Source organism: Anarhichas minor, unplaced genomic scaffold, assembly GCF_050575085.1.
Source record: "Anarhichas minor isolate MPS153535 unplaced genomic scaffold, ASM5057508v1 ptg000058l, whole genome shotgun sequence".
Lineage (NCBI taxonomy): Eukaryota > Metazoa > Chordata > Actinopteri > Perciformes > Anarhichadidae > Anarhichas > Anarhichas minor.
Window position 1 is genome coordinate 13,121,273 of NW_027466504.1, and position 25,237 is coordinate 13,146,509.

Genomic DNA, 25,237 nt, shown 5'->3' on the forward strand with positions numbered 1-25,237 from the left:
GATGTACTGACGCACGCAAAGGTCCTGGTGATGACACGTACTCAAAAAGGACACTACATGTAGAGCATCTGTGATGTCACACAAAGTACACACTATAAACGGGAGACCAACAGGAAGAAAACAGGGACAAATTATGAACAATTACTAGAAGGAATAATTCCCATTTGTGCGTTCAGATAGAAATAGATCTAAGAATGTTTAGCCTAGCTTAGCATAAACAATGAAAGGAAGGGGAAACAAGGCCAGTGAGCTGAAAGATGTTTGTGCAAATAAGAGTTTATGTTTTCTCCAGGAAATCTACTGGATACAAACACTTTGCCTGGAATCAGGTGGCTCACGGCCGGGCAGGAGGAAGAACCGAGAACTGTGGGTAGTGTAGTCTTCTACTGGACCTTGGTGACGGCCTCATGGATGGACTCAGCCACGTAGTCGATGTTCTTGCTGGTCAAACCGCACATGTTGATGCGACCACTGGCCATTAGGTAGATGTGTCTCTCCTTCACCATATACTCCACTTGTTTGGCTGAAGGAAATAGAGCAGAACTAGATTTAACTATTCAGTGATTATCACGATATTTGTGACGATATTTGTTTGTATCAAAGGGAAACAGTAATGTAATGGACTGCAGTTGATTTGTGATTCATGTGGATCCCCCCTCGCAGTTCCACACGCATGTGAACAGCAGATTAATTAAACAACCATCATAGTGTAAAATAAAGTTTTATTTAGTTATTGGCCGATATTCAATGAAAAATAAGCGATCAAGATATCGTCATTAATGCTTCCTAGTCGCACATCTCTGATAATGCTACACTGTGAGCAATCAATCTGTGTTGAAGTCGGCTGTTAACGTTGCCAGCAACAACTAAAAGCTAACATACAGAGGTTCTTTTCAGTTATGATGATGCGTTCAGGCTCTATTCAGGAAAAGTGAGTATTAGTCATTGATACATTTTATAAGGTTATCATGATGTATTAAATCTTGTTCAATGTAGTTTTTGGGAAGAAACTAAATTATTTATTATTCATTTATCAACAAATATACATTATTATTTCCTAATCATTTTAATTGTGTGTTTTTATGCAAATGACCACCATGGATGACAAAAACAAAGTAAAGGAATTTCTGACAGTTTACACTGACTTCAGAGTGGTTGAAATGATTTTTTTGGGACGGTGGTGAAAACAAATTAAGTCTGGAGCCTATTATAGCAGCAGTTATAACAAAACAAAACGACAAAAACGATTTGTATCAGCCGAAATGGCTCATCGACGCTCAGCAATCTGTCAAAAAAAAACATGGACGGGGCATCTCTAAAAGTTATAGAAACATTAGAAAACGTTCGCGTTGTGTACATGTTTGTACTCACGGTTGAGGCCTGTGAAGCTGAACATGCCAATCTGCTCTGTGATGTGGTCCCAGGTGCCCGGTGTCCCCAGAGCTTGAAGCTTCGCTTTCAGCTGAGCCCTCATCAACAAAACCCTGTCAGCCATGGTCTTCACATTGTCCTTCCTTAAGACAAGGAAACAGATAAGAACTCTACATTTACAAAATATACATTATCTTTATGCCTGTATATATCGTACACATTGAGTGTTCTTTTTATAGGGATATTCTGTGCTGACCATTCAGTAAAGAGCTCAGGTGAATTGAGAGTGATGGCAACAATGCGAGCTCCCTGAGACGGTGGGTTGGACCAAGTGGTCCTGACAATCTTCTCCATCTGGGACAGAACTCGCTTCAGGTTGTCTGCATCATGAGCCACAATGGTCAGGTTGCCCACACGCTCATCTGACGAGGACAAACACATGTCAAACATTAAACAATATTGTAGCTATTACTTTCTTTAACCTGTAGGCGGCAACACTGACACATTTACTGTAACTTTTAGTTATATGCTGGTGGTCATACACATATTTGTCGTGTTTTAAAAATAAGACGAGTGTAGACAAATTACAGCAATCTAAATTGGGGGCTTATCCTTTATTCTACTATTAAATGTCGCCATATAAAGCGCTCAGGACTGTCATTAAGATTAGGAACACTACAAAGAATGTCACTCTTTAACTACTCTCTTGCAAGCTAGTGATCTACAACTTAATGCACCCAGGCGTCACTCACTGTAGAGGCCAAAGTTCTTGGAGAACGACTGGGCACAGAACATTTCAAAGCCCATGGAGACAAAGTAGCGGATCGCCCAGGCATCTTTATCCAGACTGCCCGAGGCGAATCCCTGATAGGCAGAGTCAAAGAACACAAACAGCTTCCTCCTCTAGAAAAGAAGAGAAGAGTAATAGACAATCGTCATACTATGATAAACATTCAGCGTGCAAAACAACGTGACTGTTTGAACGGACACTTGTGTTAGTGGTGATAGTTTAGACAGCAGCACAGCCAGGCATGTGCTGGCTTGTATGTGTGTGTGCATGTACGTGGATAATACCATCATAATTTCTGCAATCTGCATCCATTGCTCTGGTGTGGGGTCTGTGCCAGTTGGATTATGGGCACATGCATGCAGGACAAAGACAGAGTGCTCTGGACAACTCTGTGGGAAACAGAGAGTAGAAGAAGTACTGTAAACTCCCAATGAAAATGACTGATGACCAAAATGAAGTCGTACGCGAGTCCCACACAATGCTTACCTCCAGGTCTCCAAGGAAACCAGCTAAATCGAGGCCCCTCTTCTCTGCGTCCCAGTACTTGTATGGACGGACATCCTCAAAGCCGGCATTGGCGAATACAGCATTGTGATTTTCTGAAACAAACGGTAAGAAAAACTCTGATACCAGAATTCTCACGTTATTGTTTGTATTTCCTCAAAATACAAAGGTAAAGGTTGTTTTATTAATGTGTCTCACATAGGAACTGATACTTAAGCAGGATCACTGATAAAATGCTAAATTAAAAAATGGAACACTCCACATCTTGAGTCTATAATCTATCTTGAGACGATACAAAGTCTCTGTAAAGGATAAACAGGTCAAAGTCCATGAGTGAGGAGCTAATCTCTGTGTTCATCTCCACTCTATACTACGACACTGTTGGTTTGTGCGTATGAGTGGACATACCCCAGGTAGGTGCGGACACATAGATGGGTGTTTTGGTGTTTTTGCTTCCATTGTAGAAACGACAGAGAAATTCTGCGCCCATCTTCAAAGCACCTGTACCACCCAGACATTGGACAGCCCCCACCTGGCAGTGACAGAAACAGACGGTTGAAATGGTTTGAATGTAAAGAGATTAAAAATGGAAACATTTTTTTTTTTCCTACACATACCCTGTTCTCCTGGATGGCAGGACTGTCATCTCCCAGTGCGATCTTAGAAGCCGAGGATCTGAAGTCAGGCAGGCCCAGGATGGGCAGGTACTCGTGGTTTAGGCTGTCATCATGCACAATGATTTTTTCAACCTTTTTAACCACTGGCAAAACCCATGGCTGGCCCTCATCTGTCCGGTAGGCTGCAACGAATAATTTAACGAAACTGATATTGTACAATAAAATGGAGGAAAGTGTGAGGCCTTGTTGTATTGCTTAGTGATTACATTTTAGATAAGTATGAGTTTAAGATGGGTAAGGACACTCTTCCTGGGTAACAATAACAGAAATGTCCCACTGGCCCTGGAAAGACCACTTAGATAGAGTAACAGGCATGCGCTTTCATTTCTCTGTTGACTATTTCAGCCAACTGAACTCCAGGTCACCACCTGATAAGGACTAAAGTATACAACAGCCTTTTTATCTTCAGAACAGAGACCATCAACTTGCTTTGCAACTCACTCAGTAAGTTTCAGGCTTATTATCATCTACGGGGAGTTTTTTTTTCTCGACTGGCATTAAGTGCATGATCTTTTGCTTTAGGACATTTAGTGAAAGAAATAGTGGGAATAATAGGACAAATAGTGAAACATGTAAATCACAAGTTTCTGAAGCCCCATGTGACGTCTTCAAAAACTCAAAGATATTCAGTTAATCGAGTGAGATAAGAAAAGCAGCAAATCCTTCCCACTAAGAAGCTGGCAATTGATACTTTTGTTATCATGTCTTGAACAATCACTGAAGCGATGAGGCTAGTGCATTGTCAAAATAGTTGCTGATGTATTTTCTATCAATCGATTTGTTTCAGGCCTACTCATGACTTTTTATGTGTTAAACATTGTGTTGCCTACATTTCCCAGCTGCCTAGCAGCCGCTGATCATCTGCAGCACTGTGTGTCCTGCAGAGAGAAGAGGATTATAAGGCTTCAGCCTCCTGTACTAATCATGGGGCAGCTTCGTCATGCTGAGCGGTGCCATGAATACACTGACATGACAGAGCTAAGCAAGGTTTGTCACACTGCTCCTTTGCAATGATAAGCAGCAGGGATTACTACCTTTAATAAGATTAACCCTGAGAACGGTTGTAGCCTACTGGGGAGTGAAATGTGCCATTTGCTTGCTTTAGGAGAGACGCAGTACTAACGCAGCACTAAAGCCAAAGAACTCCTGCAACTGGCTTGTTTTTTGTTGCTGCTGCACGAGGGAACAGTAATCCAATCGAGTCCTTAGTCCACAGAGTGAGAGGGTTTTGTGCAGAGCTGCAGCAGGGGGGAGAAAGTGAGGAAACCAGAGAGGACAGGGACAGAGATGAGTCCACTCTTTGTGCCACACTATTACATAACAAGAACACGTTGTCAACAGCTATGTCGACATCCGTGACCCGTCAGATTCTGTGACGAAAGACTGAATTGACAGACAGCCACCACGTCCATACGTCTATGCTGTCAGAGAAATAAAAACATGTGTTGGTGTATGGTGGCATCATTAGGTGTCTAAATACTGTATGGGGGGGGCATAGTTTGTCATCTGCTATCAAATTTCCTGGCAACCCTCATAAAAACATGGACATGGAAGACATTAGAATTTCCGATACAGTTCACAGAATCGTTTTGGGACAACTTACCTCCCACTCCGAGGTTCACCTTGTTGGGAAATTGGTCGTTATTGAAATCCTGCGACAGCTTGAAGACAGCTACAGGGGCTGCTAGTGGGACCTCACAAAACACCGGCATAGTTGTTGTGTATTTTAGTGAAAATTGTGGCGACAACAAGCAACAAGCTCTCACCGGGACAGCTGACGGGAGCAAAGCATTAGGATGATAAGAGGGCTTTCACCTTCAACTTGGCTTCAGTGGGAGGGGAAGTGGGCGTGAGAGGATTTACCAATAGAAATCTACATGTATCTGCCAAGCCAATCCCAGCACTGCTCCCGGCCAAGTCAAAGTTCAAGAAAACACACGCTCGGGTGCCGTTGACCAATGATTACCGCTGTACCATGACTGACACATATCACATCAAACGTCTAAGGTTGAAAGTGGGTGGTTCAGGATCTCACTGCAATCATATAACATTGCCACAAGGTGGTGCAACAGCCTCATTGATTGAGCTGACCACAACCTCAACTACTGATGGCATGAGGGTTTGTTTTTTTCCCTGTACAGTAATGTGTTCTATTTTATAGGTAAAATAAAACATATCGAGATCAAATGAGTCACGAAAAAGATATCTGCTCGACTGTGCCAGCCCTGTTGCAGAAAGCAAAGGTCGTACATCAAATTATAGATGTCTATTGGAACCCTAACTGAAGGGACAGCTATTACGCTTGGGCTCGACACGCAGTGAGTAAGTGCATGTAAGGATGTGTAAATGAGTATGTGCAAGCATTTTCATCTGTTCCGTCCTGAGGGCCTCGGCTGAGCTATGGTGTAAACACGCCGGCTCCACAGTGCTCTCCCCACAGTGCTCTCCCCACAGCCGTCTGCAGGAGCTGAAGTGGTTGATAAATGAGGGCCACTCCCGCTCTCTGCTCTCCCAGGATCAGGACTCTGTTGAAAAGTGTCTTGGCTATACTGGAGGCCGCACTCAGCCCATTTTGAGGCCTCAGTGCAGTCTTTTAATATTCCTGCCTGGTAAAGTGGGGGCTGGTGCATTGTTTGACCTCGTTCGTGTAGTTAAACTCCAGTGACGGTGCAACACAGTAAGACAGTACCATGTCCTAATAAGGGATATTAAAATATAGCATGCATTGATGCACTGTTATAAACTGACACAGTCTACTGAACCCAACACTACGTAGTAAAATTAGCTCCACTTCCACCAGCTTCAACATTAAAATGCTGCTTACGTGTTAATAATTTAGTAATAATAAGCCACTAGAGTAATATCACACTCGGTAGATTTATTCTGTTTTGCAAGTAATTTTACTTTTGATACAATGCTCGCTCTTACACTGTCAATAAATAGGCTGTTGTATGGTCCAACCAAGTTTGTGTAGCTGAACAAATCAATATTCATAGGCCTATACTAACAATGGGTCAAATGTTACTTGTAATGTGAAACAGGTCACTCAAAGGGACAAATGCACTGAGAATTATCATCAACTCTGCAGTTCACATCAGCTGTGTTTCGGCGTCTTTCAGCTCATTGTTGTGTGGCCCGAGAGTCTCAATGTGAAGACAAAGTTACAGTTGCGACTAGCCAGTGAACACGGTTGAGCATGTAGTTGCTAAAGAGGCATATGTGTTTTTCTCAGTAGTTTGTGGAGATCAGCAGAGCAAAAAAAGAGAGAAAACATTGGACTAGCAGTCATCAGAGGTGAGCAGACAGCAGAAGATTAGAGCTTGTGTTGTTCCGTGTATGCTGGATGTGTAAATAAGAAAATGTTTGTGCTGTTACAAGAGATAATATGACATTGTTTTGTTTACATCTTCTTGCATCGCTCCCAAATGGGCATAAAAGGAGTACTGCTTTGGCTACATCAATGGCTGATAAATCCTTAATTAATTGCTGCCCACTACTAGTGTAATATGGCACTAAATGCACAATTGGTGCCTCAGATGTAGCTTAGTTATGTTTATAGCTGCGATGTTTAAGAAGATGTGTTTTGTTCAAATTTGCTTCAACACTGTTTGACTTTATTTACCATACATGGAGGTGTATAATATTTATTATTTTACTGTCATTATGTAATTGATCGTTTGTTTTAGTTTGTGTCTCAAAACTGGGTAACTTTCGGTGCATGACGCTTTTACAAAGCGTCATGCACTTTTGTACTTTCTTACAAATCAGTGCTTTATAGCTCAGTAAGACACTATAAATTGGGAATAATTTTTAAGTTGTGAAAAATCTATTTGGCTTGTAATTCTGCTGTTGTTAATAAACTGATCGTGATCCTGATACTCTGAGGCTTTATTAAATAAATGTAGTTATCTTCCCGATAAATTAAAGCAAGCTAACAAAAAAGTAATGCTTTTATAGGATATACACTGGCCAGATGTATTTTCACAATGTAACCCAAAGATTGTCCTTAATAATGGCTTATTTTCGAGTACACTGTAGAAAAGTAGTTTAATTAATCCTAACACCAGTTATCACAGAACACTGAGCTACTATTTCCCCCTCCTGTTTGTCCCAGATGTTACTCACTTTCCCCATACCTGGTAGCACCCCCACTCATCTACTCGCTTCACTTTGACAGTAGATGTTTTCATTCTTTCCGACCAGGTGAGGGTGTCTCGTATGTTAGCTATCACTGTCAGGCCTGCAATTATGGGATTTGAGCTCCCAGAACAAGGCTCGGGGGCCCAGTGCAGGGTTAGGTGTGTTCGTACCGGGGAGGCCCCGGGACCACGGTCTGGACTGTGATGTGAAGTGTGAGTCAGAGCACGGAGTGACAGGAGCAGCCTCTGGCAAGACAGTGCCCACAGGGGGAGCATGTCACATCCACATCAATGAGTTAGTCAGCCAAACATTTACAGGCCCCTTCTCTGCATTTGACATTGAGATGTGGAACATTTATTTTGGCATCTAGCAATGAAATGCAAATATGACAGACACACACAAAAAAAAAAAAAAGGTGCCAACAAGGTTCCTTTTATCACAGTGTTTTCATTTTGCACGCAGGTTATTGTTGCTGTGGGACACCGACACTAAAACACACAAAGGCACACATTCAGGCACAAGACAGACGCATTCCAGCTATGGTATCACTGAAACACAAGCAGGAGCGTGTGCACACACACACACACACACACACTGCAGCACATTCCAAGGGGGGCGCTGCAGCGCTGCTCGCATGTTGCGGTGGCCTCTGTGTTTCTGGGTCAGAGAGCTGTGGTGAGTGACCACCTTTTTAGCTCCCCGCCTTGTTTGTTTTCCAAAGACAGTGTCATCAATTCTCTAACAAGAGACTAGACACAGCAACAACAAGGAGCACAGGACCTCCCTGTTGCTCCCTGTGTAGTCCAATGACTGATGGAGCATGCATGCAATAACAGACATCAGTGCTCTGTGCGTCCGACTACATTCCGACTAGTGTATTTTGTGTGCACGTGGCTTTGTGTGCCTTATTTGATATCGTGACATAAACTGTGCTTTCTTTTTCCTCGTGCATGCAGACGTTTACACTGCTTTCTTTGTAAATCTGACAAGAGACGAGTGCACCTGAGTGACAGGAATGTACATTGGATTAGTGTATTCTCATCAAATTTTAAAAACATTTTCCAAATAATACAATAATGGCGCTGTAAAGTGCAAATTCTCAAAGATCCCAGCAGCAGGAGACCCTTTGGCTATTTACTTTTCACAAGTGCAACTACGTCACAGTCGCAACCACATTGTTTCCAATGAAAAGAACAAGAAGGAATAAGTATAGCGGTTTCATTTTTGTTTAGACTCCCTGAGGAAAAAGGCCATACACTGTCTGAGATGGTCTTCTGAGAGAAATCCTGACAATGTCACTACATGTGCTGCTCACACAGAATAAAGGAATAGTTCAACCTTCTTGCCTTGAGTTGGAAGAGAAGATTGATACCATTTCCTAATACTGGCATGTTCAGGTAGCCTTATATGTATTATACAAACACGAGAATATCAATCTTCTCATCTAACACTCGCCATATTTCCCAAAATGTCGTTCCTTTAAATAATAATAATCATTTATTCATGTAAAAACTTTTTAAACAAAGTTCAAACAAACTGTTTATATTTGATTTAAGATTTTACTTTGATCATCATGTTTGAGGAGTGTGATAATGTCTACAAAGGCCTGCTAATATTCTTGTCACTGATATGGCCTTTACCCCATAATGCTGGGTGGAACCGCAAACACAAGGTCTACAGTGTGCTATTCTAATTGATTGATGTTGTCTTTTGGCAAACTCAGGCTCTGAGCTTTACACAAATATGCATGCAAAGAAACAAAGACAGGAAGTGGAAGACTCATGTCTTCATTTTTTTTCCCTCAGTGCTTATTTTCTGTCTGCATAAATCCACAAAACTGATAGGTGACGAAAAAAAAACCTGACTATGTCTATAATGACCTCTAAAGATGTGATATTTTATTAATCCGCATGGGGAGATCGTCATCGGGGATTTAATTCTCCCATTCGCAGAGAACGACACTGCATCGCTTGTTGTTTTATGCAGTAATTATTTACAAAATTGAACTTTATTCATAAGTAGTCTGAGCTTTGCCAAAACAAACTGTCACTTTGATAAAGATACCCCCATGGTTGCAGAGACAGTAGCATTTTTATTCGAGGATGTTTACCATTTGAAGCAAAAATGCACGCATGCTTTTATTCAATGGCAACATTGCCTTTCCCAAGAGAGCCGTTACTGCCTGAGCTAATCAGAGAAGTGAAAGCTGAACTTGATTCAACCTTTTGATATTTTGGATATATTTTCCAATGCCAAGTAGGACAGAGCACACAAGCAGCTAAAGGGAACATTCAAGGCTCACGTATCCTAGTGAGTTAACCCCGCCTCCCTGCAGTGTCTTTATCTACATGGCCTGTGTGAAAGCAGAGAGGATAAGCATATTTAGGTTGCATGTTTCCTCCATTCCCAACACCGTAGATCACAGACATTACAGCACTCACATCCCCCTGTTAGCGCTCATATATACAAACACACACCTGCTGGGGCAAGGCCGTCTGGGAGAGAATTAGAGCAGGCTAATTTACGAGACCCAGGGGAGGGCAAAGGGCAGGGGACCCAGACTGGCCTGACCTCACTTCCTCCTTTCATGGTCTCCAAGTTAGACCTGTGACACACAGAACAGGACTTCGGTTCTCAAACACATCACCCTCTCACAGTCTTTCAAACAAACAATCTAATTAGGGAATCTTTTTTTCCTAACCTGGTTAACACAATGAGCCCCGAAGGACTGTTGTAACATGCAAGTCAGCTATAGCACCTTAGCCCCCGGGCCGCAATTTGTGGAATATTTGGCACTTTCGGAGCCGAAGGTAAGTGGGCGAGAACAGGGTTTTGCTAAAAATCTGGCCCCAGGCTCGCCTCTGGCCTCCTCATTTCCTCCAGAGAGAAGGCGCTGTCATCCGTCACACGGACCCAGGCAGGGGCACAATAGCACAGTCTGGGTCCTGGCTACTGACACCATCACATGTGCTGCTGATAAGACTCACCTTCCGGAGCCCAGGAGAGCTGAGCCATTGCTGACACACAACAGTTTGGTCCTTTGCCATTCTTACAGATGACCATGAAATAAAATGATAAAGACGAGGCATTATGAGGCACGTAAACTCTGCATGTAATTTTGCTTTCTTCTACATTGTCACGGTCCTCTAATGTTTGTGGCTTCATGCCTTCCATATACTGCAACATGCTCTCCTAATGCAAAATGCTGGGGAAAAAAAAAGCTATCACACCCTATTAGATCACCCCTTCAAGCGCAACATGCAAGACAGATCTTGCGGACGCACTTGAGCTAATCTACTTTCCAAATGTACGAATCAATTCTTGTTATTGGCTTACTGTAAGACAAATGGATAGTCATACTTCAGTTCCGCCTCACACATCCAGGCTGCTATAGTGACAGCTGTAAACAACCATAGCTCCTTTGTAGAAAGATGTTAAGTGCTCCTCTGCAAAGCTCTGTCAAGCCATAACACACATCTTCTTACACGCACACACAAACACACACTACACAAGGCCTGTACAGTGCACCCACAGACACTGGAGGTGTTGATGCTTTCCTGAAGCAGAGTTACCACCGCGCTAAAACCATCAGATACCAATCGCCTCTCGGCTTTACAGAAGCAGAGACCACAGGGGAAAGATGATTGCAGTCATTACCGAGTCATCAAACTCCCATTCTGTGCTCAAGGATCTGCGGTCTTTGGAGAACATTCAACCCTACATCGCCACGTGCACCGGTGTTGCGGGCCTGCAACCACTGATAAGACTATACACCTGCCACTCTGCAGAGAAGACACTGCTTCAACAGGTTAGCCTGCCAGTGATATGGAGAGATGAGTGGGGCAACAAGACGAAACATGTTCAGCATTGCCTGGCAAGCCATCGACTTTAAAGAACCCACCAGAAAGTGAATTGTGAAGGAATGATTGAAACGAGCCTGCTACAGACGTGGAATTTAGATTTTATTTGATTTAGGGTTTATTTTTCTCTTTTGTTTTGAGTCCAACAAATGTGTCCGTTGCTCTGCAGTACATCCGGGCTGACCTCTGCTGTGGGCCTGGCCTTGCCCAGCTTATCACGATGATTTCTGAAATGAAGATGATGTATTGGAGGGTCGCATTCAGCACCCGAGCAGCTCCTCGACACTCTCTGAGAGTCTGGGTTTTGTTACAGGCAGGAAACAGACTCTTCCGCTCAGTAAACACGCTTCTCTGCTTGGCCACTTTCGGGCTGCCGGTGGCACGCGAAGACCACTGATGATGATGATGGTCAGTTGAGGACTCGCGAGGCTGCGTGCGCGTGCGCGCGCGTGCGTGCATGTTTAGGGTTGAAATGAAACGCTAATTGAATCCATTAGGCTCAGCGTCAGGCGTCTCTGACCCGTGACGCTTTGATTTGACATGAATAAGGCTGCAGAGACTTTTTTTTAATGTTATTGGTCTCTTAATAGTTTTAAGACACGTTCTCCTTCCTATTAAACCATCTCAGTCTTTGAATTATGTGCACCTAAAGTCTATTTTTGTCTCGTCTCTGTGCAACGGACACTGACTCCTGTGTTTGGTCTGTTGTCTCTTTGAATCACTGCACCCAATAAACAGGACTGGGTAAATATTTGGGAAACAAATTGAACAGATTTACAGCCTTTTTAAATATTTTACGAGCCAATACATTCCACTTAAATCCTCGCAAATTCCTCGTAAAACGCGCAGAAATCCCCTTCGACGTTGTGAGAATGGTCAGCGTCTTTACAAGTGAATATTCACAAATACTATAACTTCAACTCAAGTATGGGGCGCTAGCTCAACTGACCATCCAAAAATCTTCCTTTCTCTCTTTTTCTTTTAGCGGGAGGGTATTTGGAGCAGGCCCGAGCTAAAACCTTGTGTACACTCACGCCTAATTTCTCCACAGACCAAATGCCTTCACCCTGCTTCTCCACTTAAACGGAGCGTTTTAAAAGACATAGATCTCCAGAAGAGGGGAAGAAGCTGCCCTAATCTAAACAGCGCCTTGTTGATGGTGAGCGGATGAGATTATGTCGGCCTGCCCTCCTTTTCTTTCCACACGGTTTAGGAGCAATGGGCCTTCACAGCCTGGCGCCTGCACTTGGCCACAGATAGGCGACCAGCAGAGAGGTGTCCCGTTACAGCGCGTTTCCCCTTTGACACACAGGTACAACTCGTAAAGAGAAATTTCACATATTTTCTTGATCTATTAATGATTTATTAAATACGACAAAACGTGTTGTGAATACTGTGAGTCTGCTCACATGAATCCGTGACTCGAGTCGCACGCCCAAATTAAAGAACATGGTTTTAAACTAAACGTATAACTTTTTAAAGCAGGTGACACTATTGTTGTTATTATTAGTATTATGATTATTGTTATTATTATCCTATTCAAAGACATTTTTAAACAATATGTTGAATAATAAAACCTTTTGCTGTTTGGCAACCTTTACTTGTTGCCGCACATGAAATTAATAAAATCAATTGAGGACAATGTCTCAATAAATGTTTTACCCATGACTTGTTACCAGAAATACTGACCTAAGGTCAAGGGAAAGCATCGTGGCCAAATGTTAGTGGAAAAGAACCCTACAACTTTCTAAAATTAAGGCGAAATAAATGAAGCACCATTTATTTCCTTCATGTCTCCTTCGGCTGCCAATTTTATCTCATTTCCCACAGTTGCGGTACATTATCTTATCCGTGGATTGCCGAGACAGGAAACGAAGATATGCCTAATCTTAAAAGCGCCGTAGTGATGATGGGAAGAACTGTGATGTCGTGGGACCATTCAACAGAGACAAGGGGATACATAAATGATACTCGAGTTTACCGGATAAACTCAAACAATTAGGCTACACTTACCAAAGGGACTTTGCCGTTTAAACGTTAAAATGACACACAATTAAAAAGGCTTTTGTGCTGCCTTTTCGTTTTTTGTGTTTTCTGCTGAGGAAAAAAAAAGTATGTCTGAGAGGGGAATCGATAGTGGGGAATCGATAGTGATATTATTACACACACAAACACACACACACACCGACAGAGAGAGAGGCTGACTATCGGTCCCTCCCCCGCTTCAGGACGTCACTGAAAGGGAGAGGACAGCATCTTGGCTGACCCAGCTCTTTCTCGAGATAACTGAATTCAGCCAACCAAAGAGGATCGACCTCTCTCTTTCTCTCTCAGCCCTCCAGTCATAGACACACACAGCCAGAGGAGAGGGATGTCACAGCTGAAAGAAAACCAGTCTTCCTCCGTCTGCATGAAAAACAAGCAGTGCGCGGCCATTCTTCACGCCTACGCACGGGGTATTTGCTTCTTTTACGCGCCGTTCGGAGACAAATTGGTCCAATTTTGGGCCTGTTGACTATCGGTTATCCATCATCTCTCTGTTGGTGGTAATAATGCTCCCCAGCCCGCTCATAACTTCTTCCACCACGCCTTTCTCCGTGAAGGACATTCTGAAGTTAGAGTTGCAGCAACAATCTCAGCAGCACCAGCTCCAGTTTATCTCCTGCTTCGGTCTCTCCGGTGCGCTGTCACAGCCGGGAGCGTTCCCAAATAAGCCGTTCCGCTCTCACTCGCCGCCCTCCTGCATGTTGGCCGGAAGGGATAGTCCAAGTCCCCTTAGCTCCGGTCTCTCGGAGGGCGAGGAGAGGATGTCGTACCTCAACACGCTCGCGGCTCAGGACCGGCTGGCAGAGTCCGGTCTGCCGGGGGAGATGTTCGGCAACCCGGCGCAGAACCACTCTGCAGACCTCCGGCTGGAGACCGAGCAGGAGGAGCAAGATAGCAGTGAGTACAATGATGTTGATCCAAAACTGAGCGAGGACACCTTTCGTTGTTATAAGTAATTGTATAAATATTAGCACGGACAGAAATGACAGAGGAGATTCATACGTTCATTAGCAGAAATATTTGCCTATCTTGCGAAAAAAAACATAAGGCCAAGATCTAATTTTCTAAACCGGCTGTAATATATATCTGGAGAAATAACTACCGCGAACTGACAAGTTATCATTTGTTGATTACTGTAAAAATGACGTAAAAATGATCGCAAAATTCACCAAATGAGTGAATACATGATCAGCTGCGAAGCTGGAATGAGATTTACTAATAATATAAAATTGTATTTAAATTAAAAAAATGTATTGCATTTAATTGCTTATTTTTTTGTAAATATAGCTAATACAGAATAGGCCTTTAGAAACATTGCACGATGGACGCCAATTGTTCCATGCTACTCATTTGCTGCAGATTACTTAGTCGCATGTGCATAAAGCTTGAGGCCATTTAAATGTTGTTTGCATCTGAAGTGATTAGTATTCTAAACAAATAAACCCATAAACAACAAATTCTAGATGTTGCCTAATTAATGTGCATTTAACCGTCACATAAATCGGCAGAAATCTTACAATAAAATGTATGTACCTTCCATTTTAATTTCCAAGATCTAAATATTGGTATATGTTCACGAATTAATTGAGATATTATTTTCACTCTTTCATTTAGGTCCTTCTTTGAAGTTACGTTTTTATTTATTTCCAAGTGAAAAGGCCAACTTACAAAAAGACTGGTAAAGAAATTTCCAATCCATGTAGGCCTACACGTTACTATTTTTCTAAATTAATATTTAAATTAATATTCTAAGATCAATATTGTGAGGAAATAATGCAAATTCTAGGTCATATCTTTTCAAAATCCACAAATTTACATTTTAAGAAAGTTTTTATTTTTTTAATGAATTAATATATGTAGATATCAGTGTGATTAGATTGAGAAATCATAGAGAGTTGGATAATAATATCGATACATGGTTAATTAACTCGTCTTGTTAAGCTCTGATTGACATTTAAACGTTTCTCCCCCACGCAGAGAGCTGCGGTCCGCTGCTGGGTGAGAGTGAGGACCCAGACTCAGAGAAGCCCGCCACCAAGCAGCAGAGGACCAGAAGGAAACCCCGCGTCCTCTTCTCCCAGGCTCAGGTGTTTGAGCTGGAGCGGCGTTTCAAGCAGCAGCGTTACCTGTCCGCCCCGGAGAGAGAGCACTTGGCCAGCTCGCTGAAACTCACCTCCACGCAGGTCAAGATCTGGTTTCAGAACAGGAGGTACAAATGCAAGAGGCAGCGGCAGGACAAGAGTCTGGAGATGGCAGGTCATCACCATCACCACCACCACCACCACCCACCGCCGCCCAGGAGGGTGGCTGTGCCGGTGCTGGTCCGGGACGGGCGGCCTTGTCTGACTGGATCTCAGAACTATAACGCTTCTTACACAGTGGGAGCTCCGAACCCGTACAGCTACAATGGCTATCCAGCCTACAGCTACAACAACTCGGTGTATACTAACACTTACTCTTGTACGTATTCTAGTTTACCTGCTCTGCCGCCCAACAACACTCCTGCTAATGCTTTTATGAACATGAATTTGGGAAACCTCGGCGCACAGACGCAAAGCCAGGCGCCCCAAGGAGCACTCGTCACACCCTGCCAGGGAACTCTGCAGGGCATCCGGGCATGGTAGCGCAAGTCTTTACGCACATTAAGAGCCGGGAGAGACTTCTCTGGGATGGCTGAATGAACTCAAGCATGTAAACCTGATCAACTAATGCAGCAAAAGCACAATTCAAAACTCTGAAACACAAGAAATATAGGCCAGTTGGCTGTAACTGAAGGCAGGCCTACGAGGAACCCATTGACTGAGATACAAACCATATGCAGCATTTTTCTCTGAGCCACAATGTTTAGAAAAAGTAAACCTGCTGTTGGATACATGTGATTGTTGGATTAAATGTTATAGCAAAAATAGCAAAGACTGTGCGATGTGGCCTATGTGTGGCAAAAATAAAGCGACGTTTTTTTTTATACATTTCCATACAAACAAGTTTATGCGGGTATAGCATGATAAATCCATTTTGGCGTAAAAGGCCCATACATTCAATTAAACCTCTAAAATGAATTGCAAGAAATAACAAAATGGACCACAATGGCGAGATAATGCAATATCATTAAGTATTACGTTGTTTTTTTCTTTGTAGCAATGTGATTTATTTTTGTCCAGCAGACTTTGTTTTACTCTAAAAGTAAATGAGATGAACGACAGGCTTAACTGATTAAAACGGCCTCAAGTTACAATGACGATAATTCTCACTGATGATGAAAGTAAACGATACAACAAACATAATGACACACGTGACTGTTGTTCTGTACTTTGTGTGTGTGCATGTGTAGGCTATGTGTGTGTGTTTGGAACGACTGAGTATAGCCTATACATGTATGTAGAAATGTACGCTTCTATGCCTCGTATAGTGCGTTTCTGATTTTGCTTTAAATCAGGTGCTACTTCATTTCAAAATTCATATCGATCAGGATGGGAAACTCAATTAAATTCATGTTGAGTTGAACTTTTCTGCGTAGTTTCTCATCGTCTAAAATCGTTTCTCAAACATTTTTTTCCTGTGAGAACGCTTGTGTTAGACTTTGGTCTGAGACAAGAACCAGAAACAGAGAATTTAGAGGCGAGCTAATGTCCGGTCAGGATTCAGAGATGGACATTAACCAGACAGCCAACATCCTCGGGAACCCACAGAGCGAATAAACTCACAGAACTTCGGATGATAAATATTGTTGATAAAAAAAGAATCTCCTTGAGGCATGACATGAAATAAGTCCAAAATGTATATTTACATTCAAAATATGACTTTTAATGCATATTACAAATAATAATTATGTTTTAATGATATAGCATCGGTACGTTTATAATTGGTATACTACAATACAAATGACCCACATTTTCACTCACTTACACTCGAGGACACACACACGCCGTCAATCGGAGATGGACTTAAGCAAACACCTTTACCTCCTAGCATGGTCGAATACGCAGACACTATTAATGGAGATGAATGGCAACGTAAACAGAGTGTTTGTCTCCTCTGATAGCCTCACTGGCCACTTCCCCTGGCTACTGCACTGCCGGTAGGACATACCTGGTGTCAGCTCTAAGTGCTGCAGAGTCACTCGTGTAAATAGAGCTGGCGACAGGACGGCGATGCCTGAGGACGCGGCCTGGCCATGGCTGCTCTGACAGGCGCTGCGATTGCTATCTTGTGCTTCCAAAGATAGCAGCTCGGATCATCGCAGCGCTAGGCGAGGAGTTTCCCCAAAACAAAGTCTCCAATGGCAACCACTCAAGGGGCTCACAAAGGAAGCAGGGCCCAAATATGGAGAAGGAAAAGTGCGTGGAGACGCCGAAGTAAAGGCTCTCCTCGGCTATTATTACATTCATTAATTCAAAAATACCATTTCACGAAGCGTCTGGTAACATTTTAAATACACTTGGATGCTGGTGTTGTACAGATTGTAAAAACCTCAAAGACAACAGTGGTTTCGCACTAATAAAATTGGCTTGGATGTGGAAGCCATGTGAGTAACATATAAATATATGTGTGTGTGATATACTTATACACACATACTGATACATATATATATATACACATACATATATACATATATGTATACACATATATACACATATATATTGTACATATACGTATACACATATATACATATACGTATACATACGGAGGCTGAAGATATGAGTGCATTCGGACACAGGCAGGACTTTTGCTTGGTATGCGTTAGTGAATAAATGGCTTAAAATCAACTGTCACACCATTTATTACAGCAAGAATGTTACGAAGTAAAGAGTTAAATTCTAACATGCTTTGCTGAATTAAAACGTAACATTTTGAAAATGTGGGGATGACTCATGGGCTGAACGAACCAGAGGTTTCCTATCCGGACATGTTGTGACACTCTGATGCCAATTTGCGCTCTGTGGCCAAAAAACTGAAAGATTTCTCTGTTTAATCAGAGGAAGAAAACAAAACAACACGGAGGAGGCAGATCACTGGATCTGTCATCGCGTCTCCTCGATGAAGAGTAGGTCTGCTGATTGTGCAACGCGTGCGCGCACGTGTACGTGGGAGAGAGAGAGAGAGAGAGAGGGGGGGGGCGTAATGCCTTTTGTTGGCATCTTTTCTTTTTCGAAGCCTCTCCATGTTGTAAATAGATGCATTGTGACCACATGGCGGCGCTACTCACCTGTTTGAGCGACAAGGCAGGGCGTCATCTCTTTATGGCAAATCAGATATTCAGTGAAATGTCTGTCTTGCTTTTTGTTCACACACTTTATAAACATCTTGGTCTCCAAAATATCAGACTGGTAAATTTAAAACGTCACAGCTGTTTGATTTAAAATATTCACAAGTGTGTGCATATAGAACAATTATGGATTGAAGCAAATTTAGCCATTTTAAATTACAATGGACTTGTCAGAGTACAGTAGTATTGAGTGGAAGCTAAAATTAAAGTTCATATATGGCTGCTGTATTGTGGAAGCTTTCCCACATGCGAAAGCCTTTGCTGCATTTTACGCATGCTTAGCGAACTTTACGCACCAGATTTTCTTAGTAAAGTTTACATGTAAATATATTTTTTTAAACTAACAGTGGCTTAAACAGACCTAATTTGTAAAAAAAAGTTGATAATATCCGCTCTGAGTGTCTAACTCGTGTTCAATATTCAAAGTGATTGAAATGAGCAAGTGTCCAATAATCTCCTTTTAAACAGGATCTGGCACATTTAGCCATATGGAGCAATGGAGCTTGTTTTATTCCTTGCGTTTGTAACGCAATAAACTAATAAAAATCACACGTCACAAAAGTGAAATACATCGTCTGCAAAATGAGTGTCCGTTGTCCTCAATATAGCGCCAGCATGGATCTGGGCGGTGCGGAGGAGGGACCAGGCAGAGAAAACAGCCTATCGAAGGTTAACTGACGCTGCTGCTGAGAATATTGTAAAAGACTTGACAGCTCCTGGTGAAGGCTGTTCAGCAGACCGGACTTAGATCACCACAATCAAATTAGAGCAACTAAAGCGAGCGGAGAAAAGATCGAATCAGTAAGGACTTCTGCTTTCATGTGGCTGATCTCTTGATGCCTCCAAACAACTCACACGCGAGCGTGAGGAAATATCCGTGCGCTTATTTTAATCATGACATTAAGTTTTTCGTCCTTCTCCATCAAAGACATCCTCACAGGACGTGATGCCAGAGAGAAGCTCGGAACCAGGTTTACAGAAGAGCTCTGCGCACCAAAGCGCAACATCTGCAGCGGGCACGCTACCAGAGTCCCCAATCTGTCTCATCAAAACGCGGATGAGAACCGCATCCACCCGGAGAGACTTCCTGCTGATCTCAGTCTGTCTGTTGGAAACCTCCGATCTGATACCCACAGAGAGGAGGCCGCAGGAAAGGAGACTGAGCTCAGAGGTGAGCAGTTTTATTCCAATCGGCAGTGAGGGATTGTAAAGACTGCAACAAATATGACAATAAATTGAGAATTTCGTTTCTTTCCATTTAGATTAGAATGATAAAGTCCCGAAATTCAGGAAGAAAAAAAAAGAAATACAATCCTGCTTTGGAAACAGGATGAATTCGTCTCGCCATCTTTTTGAGATACAATATGGGTTTGATAAATTGCATGACGGGTTGTTTTCAGCAGTATTTACAGTGGTTACATGCATTCACCTTTCCCCAAAAAATGATGTCTTTGAATAGATGCAAAGAGAACCATATTGTATGCAATTTAATAGCTGAACTGTGTTTACCTTGTCGGGATTAAAACAGAAGCATGGCACCAAAAGGTTGTATCTGAGGATTTTGTTCGTAAAAAATGTTTCATCTAAAAGCCATATTTATTTTATTATATTTGCAGATTTTCTGACGGCGTGAAAGAGTTAAGCGAGAGAGTAAAGCCTCATTTTGGCCAACATCAGCACCTTGTTGAAGTGACCTCTCCGCCGGTATCATACGGCGTTATGCTTTGGACCACCTTGACAGAAAAAAAAAAAGCACACTGATGTCATCTCCTTTGTCTTTCCTAGGCGCTGCAGACCAGCAGCCACACACTGCGGAGCGGGATAAACAGCAAAAAGAGGAGGAGGAGGCGGAGGAGGAGGGATGTCACCACAGCGGTGAGACGGTCAGCTGTTCGTCCGATGAGCAGCGGTGCAGGCCCTCAACGAAGAAGCGCTCCAGGGCGGCCTTCTCTCACGCACAGGTCTACGAGCTCGAGCGCCGGTTCAACGTGCAGCGGTATCTCTCGGGTCCTGAACGAGCCGATCTGGCGGAAGCTCTGAAACTCACAGAGACCCAGGTGAAAATCTGGTTTCAGAACCGGAGGTATAAAACCAAACGGCGCCAGACGGCGGCCGAGCTGGTGGCGTATGGCTCACCAAAGACAGTCGCAGTAAAAGTGCTGGTGAGGGACAACCTCAAGCAGTACCAGCAGGCCAATGGAGTACACATCCCAATGACTGTGCCGCTGTACCACCAGGCCTACCAGTACCACCCCTACCTGCACTACTACTGCCAGCCCTGGAGCATGAACAGCATGTCCTGTGGAGGGATGCTCACATGACTTGGACAAGTGTCTCTCCCAACTCAAGGTGTTGGCAGCTTTTTGTACACTCAATGGATTAACCTGTCTGGTCAAACGGACTGAGACTGTACACGTTTTTTTGTTTTGAATATTTGTTTTATAGAGTGATTTTGTGTCTTAGAACCAGAACCCAGTTTGACATTTTGGCCAGTGGATTAGGGTTCAAAAAATGCAAATGCCTCTCACAATGAGCTAAATTTAGAAATATTCTGTAAATCTTTAATCAATAAAATAAAATAATATTGAAACATTCTGTGTTTGCCTGCAGAGACGATTAGCGTTGGCATAGGCATTATACAAATCTCTGTTAATTGATGAGATTATGACTGTGTGTAGAAAAGCTTAAAATTTACGACTAATATTTGAGTGTGGTTATTATTTGGAATGATTTGCAAGAAAACAAATCCTGATCTTCCAGGTATATTTTCAGAACCTTATTGGATTTGCTTACTATTTGATTTCAAGACACAACGGTGAAGAGACAGTACAGGAGTAACGGGCACTGACATATCTGATCAAATAGAGAGGTCTTTTTTTTTATTTTTTAACACTCTGATACCATATTTGAGCATTCCCATGCAGGAGTGATTTTTTTTTACAGGATTCAAATAGTGGTACATAAATGTTACAGTGTGGGTCATAAAGGTGTGTTCTGCTACATGCAGAACACACTACAATCCTGTCTCTGGTTCAGAGGTTTATTTTTCCCATCACACTAAATGTTTTACGAAAAGTTGTTTCCTCCTTCTGCATAACAAAACGTCATTCTGCCCCTAATCTGCTTATTTATAATTCTAAAAAATATAATTCCATAAATATACTAAAGTTTGATTGAACCATCTTCAATTGTTTATCCTTTACAGTAACAACACAGAGCTACATTTTTAGATAGAGGGAGGGTAGTACAGTATTTTGTCATGGACTGGGTCCATAACAAATATTAACAATGCTTGTTTCAATTAAAAAACTGAAATGTATGGTTTAATCCAAGTCATTTTCATACAAACCCTGAATATCTCAATAATGAGAAAAAAAGAGAGTAAAATAGCTTGAAAGTATTTAGTGGGTGTAATCTAAATGATATCCTCAGTTTACTTGATAAAGGTTTATTCTTTTAAATTGAAAAATGTATACAAATACTTAAAATAACTCCAGTGGGTCTGAGATGTTGTAGCTGCAGTTAATATACAAATAATGTGTAAATGCAGTTTGACCAGCCCATTAGATGAACTATCTGTATGTTACTTTCTCCCTCCTTAATGACTGACAGTAACATTCCACTAGCGACCAGACAGAGCAGAAAGGAATCCTGAATTTATACAAACCCAATGAGAAAAATTATCTTATCTCAACATGTATAACCAAGACTCTGACATTTTAAGTAGGCATTTATTATATTTATGGGACATCTTTCTTGATCGAGAAACTTAACATAACACCTGCAAGAATACATTATTTACATGAGGCTAATGGACCTTTAGGAACCTTTTGGAGAGTGTGTCTGTGTGTGAGCATGGAAATATAACTGTAAAAAGTTCCATGCAAAGAAATGCAGACAGCAGCTAATTTTGTGAACTGATTTTGGTATAACAATGACACTTTACTGACTAAACCAGATGAATTTTAGAAGGTGAATATTTACTGTTCCTTTTGAGAAGGTGTGTGTGTGTGTGTGTGTGTGTGTGTGTGTGTGTGTGTGTTAAGAGAGGGTCAGAGAGGGTCAATAGACGGTGGAGATGTTGCACCATCCAGCCGGGCTGCACAAGACAGCGCACATTAATCACGCCTTTCTGAAAAGACTACACGCTCATCCCAAAGATATGTACACGATGGCCATACTTGATAAGAAAATAAAAACTAGGGCTTTGGCCGTTAACTGTTGTGTGGCATTATGGAGCCTGCAGGCTGCTGGGAAGGGCACGCAGAGCACACAGTCCGCCGATGTACAATACAGATAAATAGATAAAAGAAGTTTTCTCCTGGACAGAAATAAAAAAAATAGATATTAATGTTCACTGACATCACTTTGACATACAAGGTTGTGTGGTCATGCACAAAATGTTTGCCAGTATTTGCCTACAGCAAGGCACCATGTCTATTTAAGCACTAGCAGATATTATCATAACAATATACAACATAAAAAGAGAAGAACTGTGATGTAAAATAGGTACTTCAACTTCCCTTTTTCCACGACGAGCTGCTTTGGTGGAGAGGATCACCTTGTGCCATCCACTGGGCTGGCATCAGACCAAACCTCATTTATCTCTTATATCAAAACACCACTTCAAACAATCCTAAGTGTTTGACACAACAGGCTTCTGGAAGGGAGGAGTACTGCACATAACACTCATATTGACAGTGCACCCATAAATCACCAGGGCTACATTAAGTCTAATTATTTTCATTTACACAGGGTGTTTTGGCTGTTGCAACAGAAACAGTCATGGTATTGCATTGTGGCTCCGAGGTATGACACTTTCTATGTGCTCTGATTAGTCACATTGTGCTGGTGAATAGTTGCTTCAGTCACTGCCGTCTACCGTGACTAGATACGCTTTCTTTCCTTTTCCCGCACCCAGTGATGTCACACGGATGTAAATTTCCATTGAGAAGAAGTTAGGCACTGAAAAAAAGTGAATAACACAACCCATATTTTGATCACTATGGACCTCATATTAAATGACAATTCTGATTGATTTCAAATCTGGCTTATATTCACATGTTTTGACCATTATTCTTATTCGTTTTGGTAAAATTGTAATCACCAAGTTAATTGCTGAAATCTGGGAGAATGGCAACATTGCTACAACAAAGCCAAGGGGGCAAGAGACAGGAGCAGTCGGACGATCATAGGTTAGAAATCAAGCCAAAAACATTATTTGAAGGTAAATCTCAATGTGAGCACAACAATATATGTATGTTGTATCAATTCATTGGCAAGTGCGGTTGATCAAAGTTGAACCAGTATGTTAGCAAATAAGTTCGAGTTAGTTTTTTCGGTTTGCCTCCATTTTCTCTTCCAAACACGTGGTTAACCTTGGGATCTGTTTAAAACCTGTATGATTAGTTCTGTTTCCATTCAACTTTCAAGCTTATTTTAAGAAAACTTATTACAAATGTATTGTGAATTAAGTGTGTTTCCACTAACTGGTTCGGAGTGAATACATAAGTTTACACAAAGCGTAGTTACGTCAGAAGTATGCCGCTATGCTTTACGGCGTTTCCATACAGCATATAGCGCACAAATTCTTTTGTGACAAAGGCAAAAAAACACTTCAAGCGAGCATCAAAACTGTTTTTGCGCATGCTTCAAGAAGTTTTATTGAATTGTGCCATTTCCATACAGCTTTTCTAATACCATACTTCAATCTGCGCAGAAAAATACGTTAATGCAAACGCGGCTACTGTCGGTGTGTTTCTTTGCCCTTCAGATGTCTTTGCTACATTCTCAAATCTCATCAATTGTGTGCTGTTCCAGGCAGTAGTCCACTGATCCTTCAAACATTGCTGCGTGTATAAATATGCAATGCTCAAGTATGTAAACACTTTGAGTCGTGCTTTATTAGCGTGTCTCCCCGTGAATAGGCTCACCGAAGAGAAAGAGAGACAGAGAGACTGAAAGGAGCCTGAAGAACATGTTCCTTTGCCTCTTCAAACAATCAGCACCAGATTCCACAACTAAACAAAGCATTAAAGGGTCGATCCAAAGTAGAAACAGGTAACTTCCTGTTGTCTTTTTGTTGCAGATATCTCAACTGGGAGGAATGTGTTGAGGGTGGGACCGAGTTAAAGTGAGCAACACAGGAATGACAGTTCTCACCTAATCCATGCTCGACTTGCTTTTAAGATCCAGATCTATTGATGGACAATTCTCACAGGGCTCCTGAGCAGCAATTACACATGCACCTCCGATACGCCTATTGTAACAGGACTTATTTTCTCAAGGGCATTGTTGATTTAGACAATATCATCTTCAACTGCTGGCACCGAGACTGCGACGGGTAATATGAAAGGATTTAGAGCTCACACGAAAGCAAGACTGGGAAAGGGTTCCCACTTATGACTCCGTTGTTGATGGTACTATCAGAAACAGTTAAAACAAGTGCTAAATAATTCAAAGATGTAGCAGTAGTGTGTGTTTTGCCGTGTGTCTTAATGCGTTGGCCCTCGGCAGGCACAGGGGCAGGGCTCAGGAAGGAGAGGGGTCATTGTTAATACCTCTGTTTAAAGACAGATCTACT

The 25,237-nt window shown here is 42.1% G+C and overlaps 3 protein-coding genes across 3 annotated transcripts; 2 read left to right on the forward strand and 1 right to left on the reverse strand.

Moving 5' to 3' along the window:
* Positions 1-383: 383 nt before the first annotated feature.
* On the reverse strand, positions 384-5,054 carry got1 (glutamic-oxaloacetic transaminase 1, soluble). The gene is made up of 9 exons (XM_076077125.1): positions 4,946-5,054; positions 3,283-3,464; positions 3,074-3,197; positions 2,648-2,760; positions 2,446-2,550; positions 2,124-2,274; positions 1,628-1,793; positions 1,372-1,514; positions 384-523 (listed from the first exon to the last, which is right to left on the reverse strand). Exons 1-9 carry the CDS (start codon positions 5,052-5,054, stop codon positions 384-386), a joined length of 1,233 nt encoding a protein of 410 aa, XP_075933240.1.
* Positions 5,055-13,894: 8,840 nt separating this feature from the next.
* nkx2.3 (NK2 homeobox 3) lies at positions 13,895-16,012 on the forward strand. The gene is made up of 2 exons (XM_076077351.1): positions 13,895-14,285; positions 15,366-16,012. Exons 1-2 carry the CDS (start codon positions 13,895-13,897, stop codon positions 16,010-16,012), a joined length of 1,038 nt encoding a protein of 345 aa, XP_075933466.1.
* Positions 16,013-20,040: 4,028 nt separating this feature from the next.
* Positions 20,041-20,988, forward strand: nkx3.3 (NK3 homeobox 3). The gene has a single exon (XM_076077367.1). It carries the CDS (start codon positions 20,415-20,417, stop codon positions 20,973-20,975), a length of 561 nt encoding a protein of 186 aa, XP_075933482.1. The 5' UTR covers positions 20,041-20,414; the 3' UTR covers positions 20,976-20,988.
* Positions 20,989-25,237: the final 4,249 nt, after the last annotated feature.

Coding starts and splice junctions, on each gene's coding strand:
- nkx3.3 (XM_076077367.1), top strand. CDS start 20,415: ATGTCATCTCCTTTGTCTTTCCTAGGCGCTGCAGACCAGCAGCCACAC.
- nkx2.3 (XM_076077351.1), top strand. CDS start 13,895: ATGCTCCCCAGCCCGCTCATAACTTCTTCCACCACGCCTTTCTCCGTG. Junction 14,286..15,365: donor GCAGGAGGAGCAAGATAGCA/GTGAGTACAATG, acceptor TCCCCCACGCAG/AGAGCTGCGGTCCGCTGCTG.
- got1 (XM_076077125.1), bottom strand. CDS start 5,054: ATGCCGGTGTTTTGTGAGGTCCCACTAGCAGCCCCTGTAGCTGTCTTC. Junction 2,551..2,647: donor GTTTCCTTGGAGACCTGGAG/GTAAGCATTGTG, acceptor TGTTTCCCACAG/AGTTGTCCAGAGCACTCTGT. Junction 1,515..1,627: donor CCTGAGCTCTTTACTGAATG/GTCAGCACAGAA, acceptor CCTTGTCTTAAG/GAAGGACAATGTGAAGACCA.